The 16,213-nt window shown below is 41.3% G+C and overlaps 2 protein-coding genes across 5 annotated transcripts; one reads left to right on the plus strand and one right to left on the minus strand.

Annotated features, from left to right (window-relative positions):
• Positions 1-204: 204 nt before the first annotated feature.
• Positions 205-7,882, minus strand: coq6 (coenzyme Q6 monooxygenase). The gene is made up of 12 exons (XM_034563312.1): positions 7,451-7,882; positions 7,035-7,169; positions 6,170-6,228; positions 4,366-4,492; positions 3,079-3,209; positions 2,872-2,979; positions 2,573-2,635; positions 2,376-2,483; positions 1,525-1,727; positions 1,265-1,380; positions 762-928; positions 205-264 (listed from the first exon to the last, which is right to left on the minus strand). Exons 1-12 carry the CDS (start codon positions 7,653-7,655, stop codon positions 235-237), a joined length of 1,452 nt encoding a protein of 483 aa, XP_034419203.1. The 5' UTR covers positions 7,656-7,882; the 3' UTR covers positions 205-234.
• On the plus strand, positions 7,850-15,973 carry fam161b (FAM161 centrosomal protein B). 4 transcript variants are annotated; one of them, XM_034563309.1, is made up of 10 exons: positions 7,850-7,941; positions 8,032-8,116; positions 9,049-9,300; positions 9,381-9,898; positions 10,907-11,217; positions 12,682-12,800; positions 12,927-13,094; positions 13,214-13,313; positions 13,402-13,574; positions 13,827-14,234. In XM_034563309.1, the coding sequence occupies exons 1-10, from the start codon at positions 7,851-7,853 to the stop codon at positions 13,906-13,908; spliced, it is 1,899 nt and encodes a 632-aa protein (XP_034419200.1). In that variant the 5' UTR covers position 7,850; the 3' UTR covers positions 13,909-14,234. The 4 variants fall into 4 exon arrangements, 2 of the variants coding, with proteins under 2 accessions (XP_034419200.1, XP_034419202.1); XM_034563311.1 differs by having other exon boundaries at positions 7,855-7,941; positions 9,092-9,300; positions 13,827-15,973; XR_004611882.1 differs by lacking the exon at positions 13,827-14,234 and having other exon boundaries at positions 13,182-13,313; positions 13,402-13,518.
• The last annotated feature ends 240 nt before the right edge of the window (positions 15,974-16,213 follow it).

The raw sequence follows: 16,213 nt of genomic DNA on the forward strand, positions 1-16,213 counted from the left end.
GACTGTCAACAAAAATAATATATATATGGAGTAAAATGCTCAGGAAAGCTGCAATGTAGTGTTGTCGGTCTGTATTAATTTTGTACCATGGCACACCCACACACACGAGAACAAAAACCACAAAAGGAGTAAAATATATCTATTATTTAATTTGTTTTACATTTAGAATTTTTACAGGCAATATAGCTCACACAGTTTTTGAAGATCCACCAGCGACCTAGCACGACGAATGCATCACTTGCTTGCAAATGCTACGATCTGCTCCTGCAGAGGACAAAGACATCAATTCAGAAACTGTGAATCACGCTTACTAAAGACCTTGATACAAGACCTGTAAACACAACATTTAATATGGAAAAAAATGTCACATTTAACTTTTGTGTCTCCATAGTGACCTGCCTTTACAACACTGTTGTGTTGGTATGAATCACTTAGTAGGGAATAAAGTCATTTCACATGAATGGTCGGTAATAAAAGGGGTGTGAAAACACAAGCCAACAACTCCGTCCGCTGCCCTAGGGCCAGCCATGCACTCCACCCACACACTTTTAGTAACACTAAATTTGGGGCTAAACTTAGAAGCCGTAGTAGTAGGTTCAGAACTCTGAAAATTATAGACGCCGCTTAAGTAAAGCTCCGTGTAATCAGAAAAGAGCGTGGAGGGTGGGGTCAAGGTGGAGGAGGAGCTTGGGTTTGATAGGCGGTTGATATTATCTGAGTGATGTCCAGTGATGTTTGGAGCTAGAAGGGAGGGAGCTTACCTTTAGCGCTGGGACCATGTTGGTGGCCTGCAGACCGAAGGTGCGTAGGAGAACAACAGGAGCGGCGTTAGTGGAGTAAAGACGTTTCATGAGGTCAATGGCAGCCATCATGGGCAGATTGTGCCGCTGGCGTTCAGTTTCATATTCCAACAGGTGCTGTATTGCTCCTGCAGAAACCAAAAAAAATTGGGTTTAACAAATGAGGACATAGTTTAAGTTGTGTACTTTCATCATATGTTTTCTGTATTAAGTCAATACACTGGTGCCATTTTGAACATTCATAAAATGTGTAATAGTGTAAAAAATAAACAGGATACCAAAAAAAAAAAAGAAAGCAACTTGCATATAGTTCTTGGCGGAATGAACAGAAAAAAACATAAAATAAATGCCTTTTATAATTTAGGTCAACAGCATGCGTTTGAGTTGGTGCTATGGAAAAGAGCTTAGGGGAAACCACTGTACTCTGGTTGCAGTGCTCGTGTCTGTTTAGAGTTCTCACTGACCCAGGTCCTTCCCGTCAAAGGCTGCCTGACTCAGGAGATGAGTGAGGCAAGCCACATCCCCAAAGCCCAGGTTGACTCCCTGACCCGCCAGAGGATGGACACGATGGGCTGCATCCCTGCAAAAAAAAAAAAAACAGTATACTATTTCACAGTGCAAGGCAGTAGTGTAAGGTAAAACATTAGTTGAGAAAACAATGAAAGCTCAAAAGCCACACTTATCATATATTTTTTTTGTGTGGAAGCCATTATGACCAGCTTACCCAATAAGGGCTACACGGTGCCTGATGTATTCTGATGCATGACCGATGCCCAGAGGAAACATGACCCTGGACTTTGGGCCGATCCCTGCCACACTTGGGGGAAGCTGTCGAGGTGAACCTGCAGATGGCATGATGGCCGACAGGGCGCTGCGGAACAGAGAGCCAGCCGTCTCGATCAGCTCCGACTGGTTCTCATTACTCCACTGTTAGTGCACAGACAGACAGGCAAGAAGACAGAGGCATATTGACAGAGAATGAACAATGACCAGAAGAGAGAAAATAGACATCCCTTTGATTGGACAAATAAATTAGGTGACATAGGAGCAAGCTGAACTCCAGGCCAGCGAAAGTGCTCTTTTTCCCCTCCCTACTAACTGGTTTGGCAGGGCTTCGGGAGCTTGGCTAATTAAAAGAAGATGCCGGCCAGGCTATGCAGTTGAATTAGCTCCGTTTGAAAAACATTCCATGCAGTAATGGTCGACACTGAGAGACCACAGGTTTAATTAGTAAACCAGGCCTGAAACCAAACGTGACTCAACCGTGGTGACCCCGTCCATCAGCAGGTCCAGTAAAAATAGCCAGCTTGGGAAAAAGGAGTTTCTCCAAACATAAAGAAAAAAGATAGGTATGTCATTCCCTTTGTGAAATATTAGTACTGTTTAAAGTTTGAGCAAAACAATGACAACATTGTTTGTATGAGTCACAAAACAACAGCTCAACACTTAAGTGAGTCTATGGAGAACTCCTGCCACATGTTGCACACAATACAGAAATGTTGCAACATCGTCCTGACAGATATGAAATCTGACTGACTACAACATCAGCACTTTAATGTTTAGAGCAAGACTTACAAAGGCAGAGTTGATAGCGTCGACAAAGCTCTCCTCATCCATCTCCAGCAGCTCCTCTGCCAGCCGATGGCTGGTTGACCACACCAGAGAGCTCTCTGTGTCCGACAGCTGCAGTGCACAGAGTTATCACACACTTATGAGACTGACGGATACTTTGAAAAAAAGAAATATTGCAGTAAATAATGCAGATGTATTACCGGTAACATTGCAATGGGCCCTGATGGGAGAAACCTCTGCCATGCGACATTGTTCTCTGTGGGCTGTCCAACACATACATCTGATTAAATTAAATATTAAACTGAAGTATGGTGGCATTGCATACATGTTAATTACATATATTGCACATAAAAAGTTATTACAAAGCATTTTTCTGGGTGGGTGCATTGTTCTCAGATGTAAAAACACTCCTTAATAAATTCAGAACTTAGTAACATCCAATAACACTTGCTTAATAAATACAACATGGAAAGGAGCATGTGTCGAATGTGATACTCACCTCTGAAAGGTGCAGAACAGCAACCACAGCAGATTGGTCATAATCCCACTTGACTGTTGGTATTCCCAATTCTCGCCGAACCATTGAGTTTGATCCATCTGCACCAATCTTAAAACAAAAACAACTGATGAAAAAAGCGACCCAGTAGAAAAACTACAACAAGAGCAGCAGATGAATAACTAGAGTTTTTCATGGAGTCAAACTGACCAACAGCTTGGTCTCAACACTCTCTCCGCTGGCCAACGTGACCTTGACCCATGGGATGGAGTCAGCTGCCAAGTGGGGCTTGGGCCACGCGTACTTCACCACCTTGGACCTGTACTTGACTTGCACGTTATCTGACAAACAACAAGAACATAAAAGTGGTGACTACAAAAAGGCAGCAGCGAAAACAAAAAAGTCAGATTCTTAAAATAAAAATAGCAACTGGTGTGACTAACAACAAAAGGGATCAATCTTGGTCCTGTGTGTGCGTCACACTAAATCAGTGCTTTGCTACTTTCTTCGTCAAAACGAGAGGATTCGTTCCCTGCAGCCAAAGCAGTGGAAGATCTATAAAACCACTTATTTTCCTCCCTGGCACATTGTAGCTGCAAAAGTTTACATTTGACACATTTATGGTCTTGGCTTGCCACATTGACCTAACTAATAGTGTTTATCTACAAGCACACCACGCCACACTTTGCGCATGTTGCCAGCTTGTTGGATTTTGCACTAAAAAGGGCCTCTCTTCCTAAAATATCAGCAGCTGGACACCCTCATCATGAAAGGATCCTGAGCTACGCTGGTTTATGCAGACTTGGAGGGGGACCCATCCACAGCCCGGCTACTGGGATCAAATACGGGTTTCTAGGGATTGTGAGAGCAGGGTTACATTGAAACCAGCTGGTGTGAAGCACACTTCTCATGTAATGCATCTTGAGCGTAACAACACCACGACTAAAATGAGAGAGCAGCTGAAAAAAGGGAGGCATATGAGGCTGTAACCACACGTTCATTGTTTGGTGCAAAACATTGAAAACTGTTGATAAATATGCCACTTTAACTGTCAAGCACATATCAGAGCTAAGTTTTATTTGCAAATGTCACAAAAGTTGGTCTAATGTCAACGACAATACAGAACTATACAGCGTCAGCGCTTTAGTGTCCTAAGAGGTGGCAAAGCTTGGGAGCACATGGCAGCTTTAAATAGGTCACTGGACAACTTTGCGTGTACACAGAGGTTACCGGGGCCCTGCAGCTCCCAAAATGTGAGGTTTTGATTGAAATTGCAGGAAAAACATAAGCAGCTCCAAGGGCTGAACTTGACTTTAAAAACAGTCACCCGGAGAGGGTACAAATAAACAAAACCTGGGGACAGGATGGAATAAATGTGGTGGCATTAGCTGCCAGACTCGGCTCCCACTAGGCAGCTGGAACATGAATCAAGAGGTCTCACAGAACACTGCTGCATACTGTGTGGGGCTTTGTTTTATTCATAAATGCTGTGCTTACCAGACAGGCTGTCCAGCTGTTTAGTGAGTGCAGCCACAACGATGTCGTTCTCCACGATGTATGCCATCTCGTCCTGCAGGTTCTCCTTATCAAATGTGATCAGAACATCTGAGCAGGCATCCCAAACCTAAATGAGAGACGCATTATGCCTGCGGTCTACAAGTATATCCTTAAATGCAGCAATTACGCATCCCCTCTCCCTATATATAGCTGGGCAGAGTGGCGCTTCATTGAGCTGAACACATCAAAGTTGTTAGCTGCTGTCGGAGGTTGGCACAGCCGACATAAACCCAGAGCAATGATGGTCACCAACACTCCTCCGGCCGGTCGGCTGACTACAGCTTCATGGAGCCCTCTGAGGCGGAGGACCATATGACACTTTGTGATGTGGATTTTTGCAAACATTCTCTTGGAAACACAAATAACAAATGACATGTTTGTGAACATAAAGAGTGAGTCAATATTTATCCGCAACAAACAGCGGCAGAATGAGATTTAGTTTTAGGTTACTGTAACTCCAACCTAGAATTACTATTTGAGTTAAACATGAGGGGGTGAAAAGTGTTTGTACAAGGTTAATCCTCTCCTGGGTTGTAACTATGGTGACAAAACCCATCATTCTGCAGTAATATGCTGCTGCACTGCTTTTTTTCCAACTTGCCATAAAGTAGGGGGATATACCCTACAGAAAACCACTAATGGCAGTGGGTTTTCAACTTGTGATAAGTGGTTTGGAAGTAAGATTTACTGAGACCAGCCCAAAAATTGTTTTGGTTTTGTTTAATGCTGGGTGAAATGATGCAGTGTTGGGGTAGAATCTGTTACTACATACTTTAGGATTTAAATAATACACTTCCTCGCAACTTTATGGAGAAAAATCTGGGCAAAATGACGCCTTGATTCAAATCTAAACCGTGGAAGAGCATTTTACTGCATGGAAAGAATGTTATTTAAGAGTTGAACTTCAGTACATACTTTTCAGTGCAATTGGTGAGATGTATATGACCGAGATTCAATGGGAAACAAGCCAAATAAGTGGTAGCAGGGTCAATGTATAATGGGAGAGGTACACTACCATAATCACTGTAAGGCACTGAATGATGACATCTTAGCCCCAGAGAGAAACCCTGCGGTTGAATGCTTGGTACACAGCAACCACATCTTACAAGAGGGACTGAGCCTGCACCCACAGCCGTAAAGCAGCATCACTCTACAGCAAACAGCCACTCTCCAATTCATCTTTTTCCCGTTGTTCACATGAATTTTGATAATTATAAGATGTGGGAAATGAGTACCAATTTGAAAACGTCAAAATGATGATTTAATAAATAAAACTTGCACGGTTAAAGAGCCATCCAGTACTTTGAATATGCCAGGAGATGTTTAAAAAAAAAAATTTTTTTTTAACCTTATCTTCGTTGGCATTCCTTGTGCAAATCCTGCAAAGCTACTGAAGTCATACATTGCGCACAATGCAGTATATGAACAATGAAATCATAAACAGGATTATATTATACAGCATTGAGTTGCTTGTTCGTTAAGCTCAACTACGGAGTACAAGCTGAGTGTCACCGATTTTTTTTCACAGAAATACATACAGTTTGCCTGTTAATTTAAAACAGTCTGGAGGACGTATGAATAAAACTCAAGTTGTGAAACAGAAGGATTTTGGGAGATGCTCCAGTTATCTTAAATTGTACTCTTCTGAACCTTTGACCGAGCAGTACGATGGCAGTTACTACATCCTTGTGTTGAAGATTTTAAAAAGCAACTTAATGGAATAGCGAGCTGAAGATCAACATACCTGCATCCTTTTATAGGGCTTGCATCTCATCTTGGTGATGTGCTCCCATACTCCAACACCTGTGTGTGCACAAATACATTTCAAAACAATTACATATGAATGTAATACAATAATGCATGTCTGTGTATGAAAAAAATGAAAGACCATGTTTTGGGTGAATATTAACAAAAGTTAGTGGAACGAAGAGTACAAGGAAATTGGTCCAACTAGTCTTTGTGATGGGGGATAAGTCTGAGCTTAACTGGGCAGAATTCAGTAGCACTGGGATCAACAAACAGGTGCACATCTAGTATTGTGGATGTGTTTTTGTTTTTGGGATAGGTATATGCTTGAAAAGTGAATTCACACTTGAACATGAATTTGTATTTTTTGGGGAAACCATCATGATTCATATGTAAGAGATACGATTGAATCAATCGATTAACATTGTTTGGATGTGGTAGCACATACAGTTAGGCTGAAATCTTGAAATAATAAAAATCCCAGGTTTGGACAGATGGTCATGTTCAGCTGTCTTTAATGGATTGAGAAGGCGGATTAAGGCATAGAACGTGTTTCACAGGCGAGTCAATCACATCAAGCCTGGCTAAATTTACAAGGAAGGACAAATAAGGTGAGATATGATCCCTGCTCAGCCCTGGTGACTGGTCAGTGTCTGATCCCTTGTCTACCTTGTGGGAGCCATTTATCAGTCAAGTAGCACAAGCTTCTCACAGGAAGGGAGCTAATAAACTTTTGATACATCTCCTATCTGTTGTGAAACTGCCCTTTTAAATGTGCATAGACTTTCAACAAGAGCACAACAAATACAAGGCTACATTCCCCAGTGTTTACAATGTGTTGTACGTCAGGTTGCATACTGTACCACTCAGGAGGGTGGCAGAGCCTGGACTGATGGAGCTGACTCTGGTGCTGTAGGTGTCTGGGACCTTGTCCATCACTTTCTTGTTGCCCGCTTCCAGCAGTAGAATCTTCTTACCCTCCAAGTTGGGATCCATGCCTTTAAAAAAAACATTGAGGAACAATCATTACACATATATAAGATTGAGTCTAAACAGTTTTGCTACAGTAAAACAAGTGTTGAGATATTTCTGGTGTCATACAATTTGACTACATATTGTTCCCTATGGCCACACATGCTAGACTTTATATTGTAGAAGCTTATATAGTAATAATCTAAAATCTAAAAATATGTAGGTTTTTTCCATTATTATTACAATTAAAACGTGTGGTTAAAAATAAGTCATACGTCAAAATGTGAAGGGCGACGGCGTCACTCACCGAGGGAGCATGCCATCGCAGACCCAACCATTCCTCCCCCGGATATAATAATATCATAAACTTCATTCTGGCTGGAGTCGTCCCCATGTTCTGCACACACTAATCCTCGGCTGGGAAGTTTTATAGCAGATACTCGCTGTTTTGCCACAAAGCACCGGCCAAGTCCGTTCAAGGCCAGCGTCGTCGCCCTTGTGAGCTTGTGCATGTTTTCTGTCTTCACGCTGTCTTCACGTGAGACGAGTCCCGGATTAAACAAGACCAACCCAGGACGGTTTGCAGGTCTGGATACTTTCGTTCGTCAATCAGGTCACGATTCCCCCGTGAATGTGTCGTAATTACGGCAGCTGTGTCATTTATTGTAAATCCAGCCGCGTTGGTTTGTGTTGACGAGCGCTCCGAGATGAAGTACTTCCGGGTTTGTGTCCAATCACAGAAGACGACCGTCGCGGCTCCACAAGCAGCGCCCATGAGACCGAAACGGCGGAGCGAGAGTAGGTGTCGTACTCTGTCCACTTTATTACAACAGACCTCGTTATCTTACAGAATAAGCGTGTGTGTAATATAATGTATTTTGTCAACAGAGAGCTTTAGAGAACGGAAGCTCCGTTTGGAAGACGACGACGACGACGACGAGAAACACTTCCTAAAACTCGTCCTAACTAGCAGGTTGGCTTCTCATTATTACTTTAATCGTTTAATCATTGGCTTTTAAATGCCAGGAAATCGAGAGGTTTATATATGAGTATAAAAGTTAACCTAGCGTTAAGTAGCTAAACTAAACACATGATATGACCAACCTCCTGTTGGGAGCGAAGAGGTCTGGTTACCATGGCAACCCGTTTACATTCACTGGATGTGGTCTGCAAGTTTAAAGTTTTTGGAAGTTTTTTTATTTGCAAGCTTTTAAAATACATTGATTGAATGTATTAATCATTTACGAGATCAATAATTTAAAATGACCGTTAAAAAATCCTTATTACAACAGAGCTCAAGAGGACAAATTAAGATGAACCTACAGCTGCCACTAAACATCTGTATGGATGACTTATTTTCTTGTCAATTTCCTTTCAATAAATAATTGATGATTTACAAAATTATATTACAAAATGTAATAAAATATTAAAAATGTCCGTCACAGTTTCCCAGAGCCCAGTGACTCATTTAAACCCACATTCAATATGTATTGAAGTAATACATTTTAAATATACTCAAATGTTATTTTAAAAAGCTGGAATCATTGATTTTATTTTAACATAAGATGAATCAATTATAAAAATTGTTGGAAATTAATTTTCTGTCCACCTTTTAAACAATTCATTGGCTCATCATTTCTGAGCTATGTAAATTGTATAGCTGTTCAATTTAAGAAAATGTACAGAGAACACATAATTCGACAATGTGAACTTTGGCAAGTCATGTTTATGTTGAGTTTTACATCAGTGTGTGTGTGTGTGTGTGTGTGTGTGTGTGTGTGTTTAGATGTGTGTTCACATTGAAAGTATTGACATGTTATTTTCCCACCCCCCTGCTTATTTTCGATCATGGATCATATTCAATGACATTTTATTATTTTGTGTAAAACAACTTTTTGTTTACAGGAATAGACAACCATACTCAGCTTTTGTTTATGTTACAACTCAGAGAAACATGCCAAAGCTGGACACCCTGCTAGCAGAAAGACTCCGATCAGAGTTAATGCTTCAGCAGCAGCTGAAGGCCCTGAGTGAGGCCCTCAGGCAGCAGCTGCAGGAGACAGTAACAAGACAGAACGAGGAGCTTGAGAGGAGGATTTATCAGAACTCTCTACTGTCAGAGTCCGGTGATCAAAGTAAACTGAAACATCAGGTCAAGTAGGTTTCTGCTTATGTCTTTTGTGTTTTGTCATAATTATAACATATCCATTTTCTGAAAGACCTTTCTGTTTTTTAAGACATGTAGGAATGAGGAGATCCACCTCTACTTCTGCCCTGACATCAGGCAAAAACACCTTGCTGCATCCCAGACAGTCAGAGAGCCCCAAATTATCTTCTCCAGCCTGGGTATCTTCAAAGTGGAAGAATAGTTCAGACAGAGCTCCCATGCTCATTCCTGCCAGGACTCAACAATGTGAGCCGTTTGCTTTATCTAAGACAACACAGTTGAGGAAAGAGGAGGAGGCTGAGGCCGAGTGTCAGAGGAAGTTCTGCGCTCACCCAGTGCCCAGCCACGTCATCCAGCCCCTCTATCAGAAGATGATGGAGCTGAAGGAGAAGGACAGGAACCAGGGGCATGAGCAGAGGAGGGACTTCTTGCTCTCCATTCAGCGACCTTTCAGTTTCCAGGAGAGAGAAAAGGAGAAAAAGGAGAAGATAACAATGTTAAACCAAGTCTCGCACAAAAACAAGACTGTTACTGTTAGGAAACCTCCTCAAAAAGAGGTTAAAGACGTGTCAGATTCTGAGCTGAAAGGTGGGTTTCCTTTTCTGGTGGGATGATGCTGGCGAGTGTTTGGTTTGATATTTGGAAAGATCAGACTCTTTGTAACATAACTTTGTTATTTTACAGACTTCCATCTAAGAAAAGTATATAGGCCACACCTTTATTTGACTTGTGACCTTTTATTTATGACTTGTGACCCCGATTATAAGTTGCACATGTCAGTGAGATGTGAGCCGTTCAACCAAAGAGTGATGTTTCCCTCTCAGATTGTTCCACCTTTAAAGTTTTTAGATGCCAGAATAGTGTCCAAAAATATGGAGACCACACATGACTCTTCAAAGTAAAATGTATTTATTTTAGGAAGCTAAATTAAGTGAGCAGTCAGTTAATTAGTGATGTCTGTAGTGTATGAATGTGTGAACGTGGCATGTGCAAGAAAACGAAGATAAACCAACTGACTTAGAGAGTAAATAGAGACTGACTGTTCAGGCACCCATATGAGCAGTCACACCAACATAAGGTTCATTCATTACTCTATAAGAGACTCCTCACCACTTGTTAATCATCCCCCAACGCCTGTCTCACATTGGGACTCACTGGTAGTCAGTCAGTCAATATAAGATATGTACTGGTTTTCAAAATGCATGGTAGCTTCTGTGCTGTAGAAACAAGACTTCCTGATGAACATTACAACTACCTTATGTTAAGTTATCTTTCTTGTTATGCTCCTGAAATTCATAGTTACATTTGATGTGATGTGGGGATGTCACAATGGTGTGCCTCACAATGTGTATTTTTCATAGTCAGCCATAATACTATTTAAAAATGATGGAAGCAGTGTACCTGATTTTAGACCAATTGAATTGTGGCTTCTTGGTGGCCTATACACAAACAAAAGCAGTGCGTTGGTCTGAAAGTGTAATAAAATCTATTGTATTGAAAGTAATCATAATACACACTTAATTTGTATCATGCCATTTTGCGTGCATGCGTACAGTACGTCTGACAGTGACATCAGCTTCTTGTAATTGTGTCCAGACCAGGAGCTTTGCAGTCAAGTCCCCACCCAGACAACAGTGCGACATATGCATCCTGCTGTCTCTGGCAGCCCGAAACTTCGCACTGCTGAGCGCACCAGGAAAGAAAAGTTAGGCTTCCTGGATGAGAGGCCCAGCTTCCAGCCAAAAATCATCCATCAGGTTCCTGATTTCAGTAGGCTGCACAAAGCCCTGCAGACCGAGGCGCTGAGAAAACCACAGAGTAAAGATGTGATCAAATGTCAGCCCTTCTATCTGAGGACATCAGCTCTCCCTGCAAGACAAAGTAGGACGAGCCCTGAAAACCCACAGGTAAAACCTTTTCTTTACCACAAACTATAAGATATGTTAACATGTTTTTTATTAGTTTTTAGTTGCTATCATGTGTAGTTTGGTTCTAGTTAAATGTAATGCTTTTTCTGTATTTCATTAATCCACTGCCTAAACCATGGTAGGAATTAATACACTTAATTCATTTTGCAAAAATATTACATCAATAAAGTGTAAGAATAAGTCAGAGTCAGTGACTCTAGAGAGCATTACATATGAAGAGACCCGGGACTCGAAAGCACCGGGCCCAGATGGCTGGCTTCACATTCTAGTTTTACATTACTATGTTTGAGGCATGGCTTGGGAGACATCCACCCACCACTTTGTCAAGTCAATAAATACCCTTCTCTTTTCTTAAGGCTGATAGGAAACCACTGGCCTTCCTTAAAGCCTTGAATGTTCTAAATGACACACGGTGTTGATTACCTCAGACCTTGCTTGTTTAAAAAGGTCCATATCACCATGGTTGCACCACATGTACAATAACTGGTAATGATGATATTTACCCTGCAGTTTTTGCCATCTGTGAAACACTATCATGTATTCCTGTCGTCCCTCAACACTCAGAGGTTTACTTACAATGTGACAAAGAACTTTGACCTGATCACACTTTACTTTCTTTTTTGTATCTTTGGTAGTAATTTACTTGATTGTTAGAGATTTATTGTTTGGGTGAAGTTCTTTTGTGGCTTATGTGTTATTTTTCAGGCCGTTCAAACCAGTCTCCTTAGTTGTGGAATTGTAAAGCTATTTAAAATATGTACAATGGGCCTTCTTTAGAGAGGGAATCATCCTCTCCCTTCAACAGTTGTATTTCAACAAGTTCAACTTAAGCCCCATTGCGACAGTGATGGATATTTTCTTTATTTCAAGCAGGAATATAGTCATTTCATCTCTATACATGTTCATAGCACATTTGTTGGGTGGAGGATTCACATAAGGGCATTACCGAGTAACAATAAGTATAACAGTAATTAAATATGAATAACAGTAATTCACTCTAATCCAAAGTGAATTAACTTTTTGGTCATAATAAAGTCTTCCTTTCATATATTTTCAAAATAATACCAGATATCTATTTTATGAACAATGTCAGACATTTCTGGGTAAATGAATCTGATTTAATTCATCCCATATAAAGATATATTAAGCGTTGTTGCTAAAGGTGTGGTAAATAAAGAAGATACTGTAGATAAGTAGTCACATTATTTGTAGATTATAGTATCAGATAGGTAATTGTATCGTTTCTCTGGAAAACAAAACAAAAACAAGATCCTATGATTAATCTCATTGACATTAACATTGTTGATACAAACAAACACTGCATTACATTACAAAAGTAATAATTAAATACATTAACCAGAAAGCCTTGTATCTCCATCACATCCTCACTGCACGGATTTAGCAAATCTATATAACTAAATGTTAACTATTTTTCATTTACAGGTTCCAAAAGCAAGGAATCTCAGCAGAAGCAAGTCACTCGGGGCCTTAACGTCACTGTCGGCAGACACACTCCCCACATACATCACAGATGCTGCGAGGAAGCGCTGCACGGCCATCAGGTGACTTGGATGCTTTTGGCATGACTTTGGAACAATAGACGGTGGATTTTTTTTTTCTCCCCTTTATTGTTTCTACACAGTAAAAAGTTAAATCCTCTGACATGCAACATATGTTCACCTTCTCAGAAAGTCAATGGAGATGAGGGATAGCAAGAATCAAGAGAGTGCCGACTGGCTGAGGAAGTACCATATGAGATCCCAGGCCATGAAGAAGACAGTTGCACTGCACGCGAGGTTGCTTGACCCACACAGCAGCTTGAAAGACGTGTTTAACGGCCAACTACAGTACCATCGGTGAGTACTGGTCAAGTGAGGCCGCTCATTCTCCAATATTGCAACCTTTGCAAATCGCATCACAACAACCACCAAATCCTTCCGCAGCAGCTCAAACTATAATGTTCTCCCACATGAAGGGAGGCTGATCAACAAAAGATGAAAGCGTACACGAGGGAGTTACGGGATATGAAGGCACGAGTTGGAGAGCGCCCTTTTTTGTTCGAACAGGTGAAGCAGGTGAGTGACATAGTAAGCTGAGAAGATTACATCGCACTGGAAATGACATAGCCCCTCCTGCATCATTTTGACTTTTTCTTAATGGTAGAAAACTGCAAAGGCTCAAGCAGAGCAGACATTCAGGAACAAGCTGAAGATAGCCGGCTTAAAGGAGCTGTTTGTTGAAGAAAATGGAGAAGCGGTTGAAGGAACATCCTCATCATTCAGCTCTAAGGAGGATACAGACAAGAACCACAGTACTGAGAATCACATTTGCAGCAGGTGAGGAGAGTGAGATTTTTTTAGCAAGTTTTGTTCATCCACTATGTAATACCACTGGGTCCGGTACAATTATGAATAGCACTGGTGCTGTAGAGCCAAGGACTTCTTGTGGTTTGGTCATACTACATTACATTACATAATTTTCTGAGCTTGTCCTGCAGTCTCTAGTGAAGAAGGATAAATACTGTAGCCAAGTATAAGTTCAATGTAATTACAATATAGCCATTTTCTAAACCAACATGTCTGATTTAGGGAAGAAAATGTAGACGACGAGGAGAAAATTGAAGATGTGGAAGAGAAGAGCGTGAAGTCCAAAGGGGAAGAAATGCCATGATCAAAAAGGTTCAGGCGGTCAAGTTTTTTATGGCCTGTTCGCTAGAAAACAACACTGTCTTAAAAAATGATTCATGTCCCGGCTAACTATTCCCACCAAGCATTTGATGGTTTGAAATGTGCAACTACATTATGAAATGACAACAAATCGGGACTTGACAATCCTTTCAAACTATGAGTACTGATTATAAGTAATTCATGTTTTATATGATTTGAATATATATGTATATTTTTGCACTTTTGCTCAGGAATATGAACACATTAATGTTGAGGATGATAATCACTTGGCTACCAGGATGAACAGTTAAAAAACTGAATGAGAACTCCAGTTGAGACCACTGTGTCTGTAAAATTAATCTGTGTTTTACCCAGTCGGAATCAAAAATCTTCTGATAGCATCAAAGGCAAAAGATTACACTTCTGCCATGACAAATGTAATCTGTTTTTGCTTTTTCTTTAACTCGGTTAAAACAATCGTACAAATGTATGTACTTTAATGGGTCAGGTCCCGTAAGGACACAAAGCGTCTGACGTGGCCTTTCTCAGATGGATGGGTTAAAGTTCCCAGTTATTTTTACAGCCACACTGCCACCTAAACAAACATCCTGCATGGTGTAAAATGCACAGAGACCAGTCCAGTGGTCCGTTCCAAGCACATAGACCCACATCAATTACACTTGAACACTGGCCTCCGCTGGAAGCTTGTGCTTAGACAACTGACTTCCAGGAATCCTAAAAATCATCTTTTACAAACAGACCACACGGGAATGTCTGAATATGTTGAAATGCAGTCATGGAGGCCAGTACCTACCATACGGTTACTTTTTGTAGGCCACTGTGTTATGCATTGAAGACATATAGCGGGCAATGTTTCAGTTCAGAAACACAACATCATTTAAAATGAAGTGTTTTGTCCGGCGGTAAGATGATTGAAGGAGTAGTTTGAAATTTAGTTGAAAAGAGTCCAATATGTTACATAAACCTACAGTACAATTTGGTGCTGCCAGACAGCTGTTTAGGTAATGACAGAGAAGAGAAAATGTGACTACAACAGCATTCACTATTACAAAATAAGCATTTGATTAATTTTGCATAATTACAAAAATAATTTAAGTTGTAATGCCAACATGTTGCCACATACTTAAAGATGCATCAAGAGTCCCTTCCTGAGCTCTCAAACATCACATGATGAAGCTTCAAGGGCTTCATCTTGGCAGGTTGTCATGGGAACAGTTTATCCCTCCGCTCTCTGCCTTGTAGTCCCTCAGGAGAATGCTGCGCACCTCTGATTCCCCCAGTGCACGGCTGAAAACCAGCCAAATCTCTCCCAATCTTTTAAAGAAGCTGTAGCGCTGCAATGTTTGTAGAAGCTGCTCAGCCTCTCAGATTAATGAGAGGCTGAGCACTTCGCCACCAATTGTTCTGATCGCACTGTTTGAGGAGTGGCTCTACTTAGCAGATAAGCAATGTAATTTCACTTAGGTGGTGAGTTTAGGTTTTTTATTATTCCAGCAACTCTTAAATTCGATTCCCACACATTGATGGGTTGCACATGTGCAGCTGAAGACACCCTCAAATAGACTTCCCTGTCACAATGTCAGCCAATTCCTAGCCTCACATTTTCCTTGTCTGCTTACTCCCCCTGACATGAACTCATCCACTTGACATTTCATATCCGGCTACTCCCTCCTGCCCTGCTGGAACCCCTGTGTTCCCCTTCACCTCACCTCCCCTGCCCAGCTGCACACCTGTTACCGCTGCCCCATCAGCCCAGTAGTTTATATACTGGCCCATTTCCCCGGCAGATTATCTGCATACTTCCTTTTTAGGAGTCCAGCCATTTTCCCTGCCTGCCTGAGTACCTCTGCCTGCCTTTTGGACTCCTGCTCTCGCAACTGATCCTCTTTTGGATACGTTTGGCTCATCTATTTTAACTTTTGCATATTTTTGATCTCGGTTTACATCAGCAATTGGACTGCAGGACATACCTCTGTGTTCTGGTTTGTCAGTCATCTTTATTTCCTGTATATCTTAAATCTCTTGATTTTAAAGTAAAAGTGCAAAGTAAGTATTTTGTCAAGTGCAGTGTAGGTTGTGCGTGCAGAGTTGTGTGCATGTATATTCTCTGTATGTGTTCAGTCCTTGGTTCACCTGCAGGAGGAGCTGTGGCTCGCTGCAGCCTCTCTGGAGCAGAAGAGAGAGATCCCTCTTTTTCTCCTTCAGTGGCATGACAAATATCCCCAGAGCTGGAGAGAGAGCATATCAAGAGGCAAACGAGAAGGGGAGAGAGATAGCAGCCAGTGTGA

Source organism: Cyclopterus lumpus, chromosome 22 (assembly GCF_009769545.1).
Source record: "Cyclopterus lumpus isolate fCycLum1 chromosome 22, fCycLum1.pri, whole genome shotgun sequence".
Taxonomy (NCBI): Eukaryota; Metazoa; Chordata; class Actinopteri; order Perciformes; family Cyclopteridae; genus Cyclopterus; species Cyclopterus lumpus.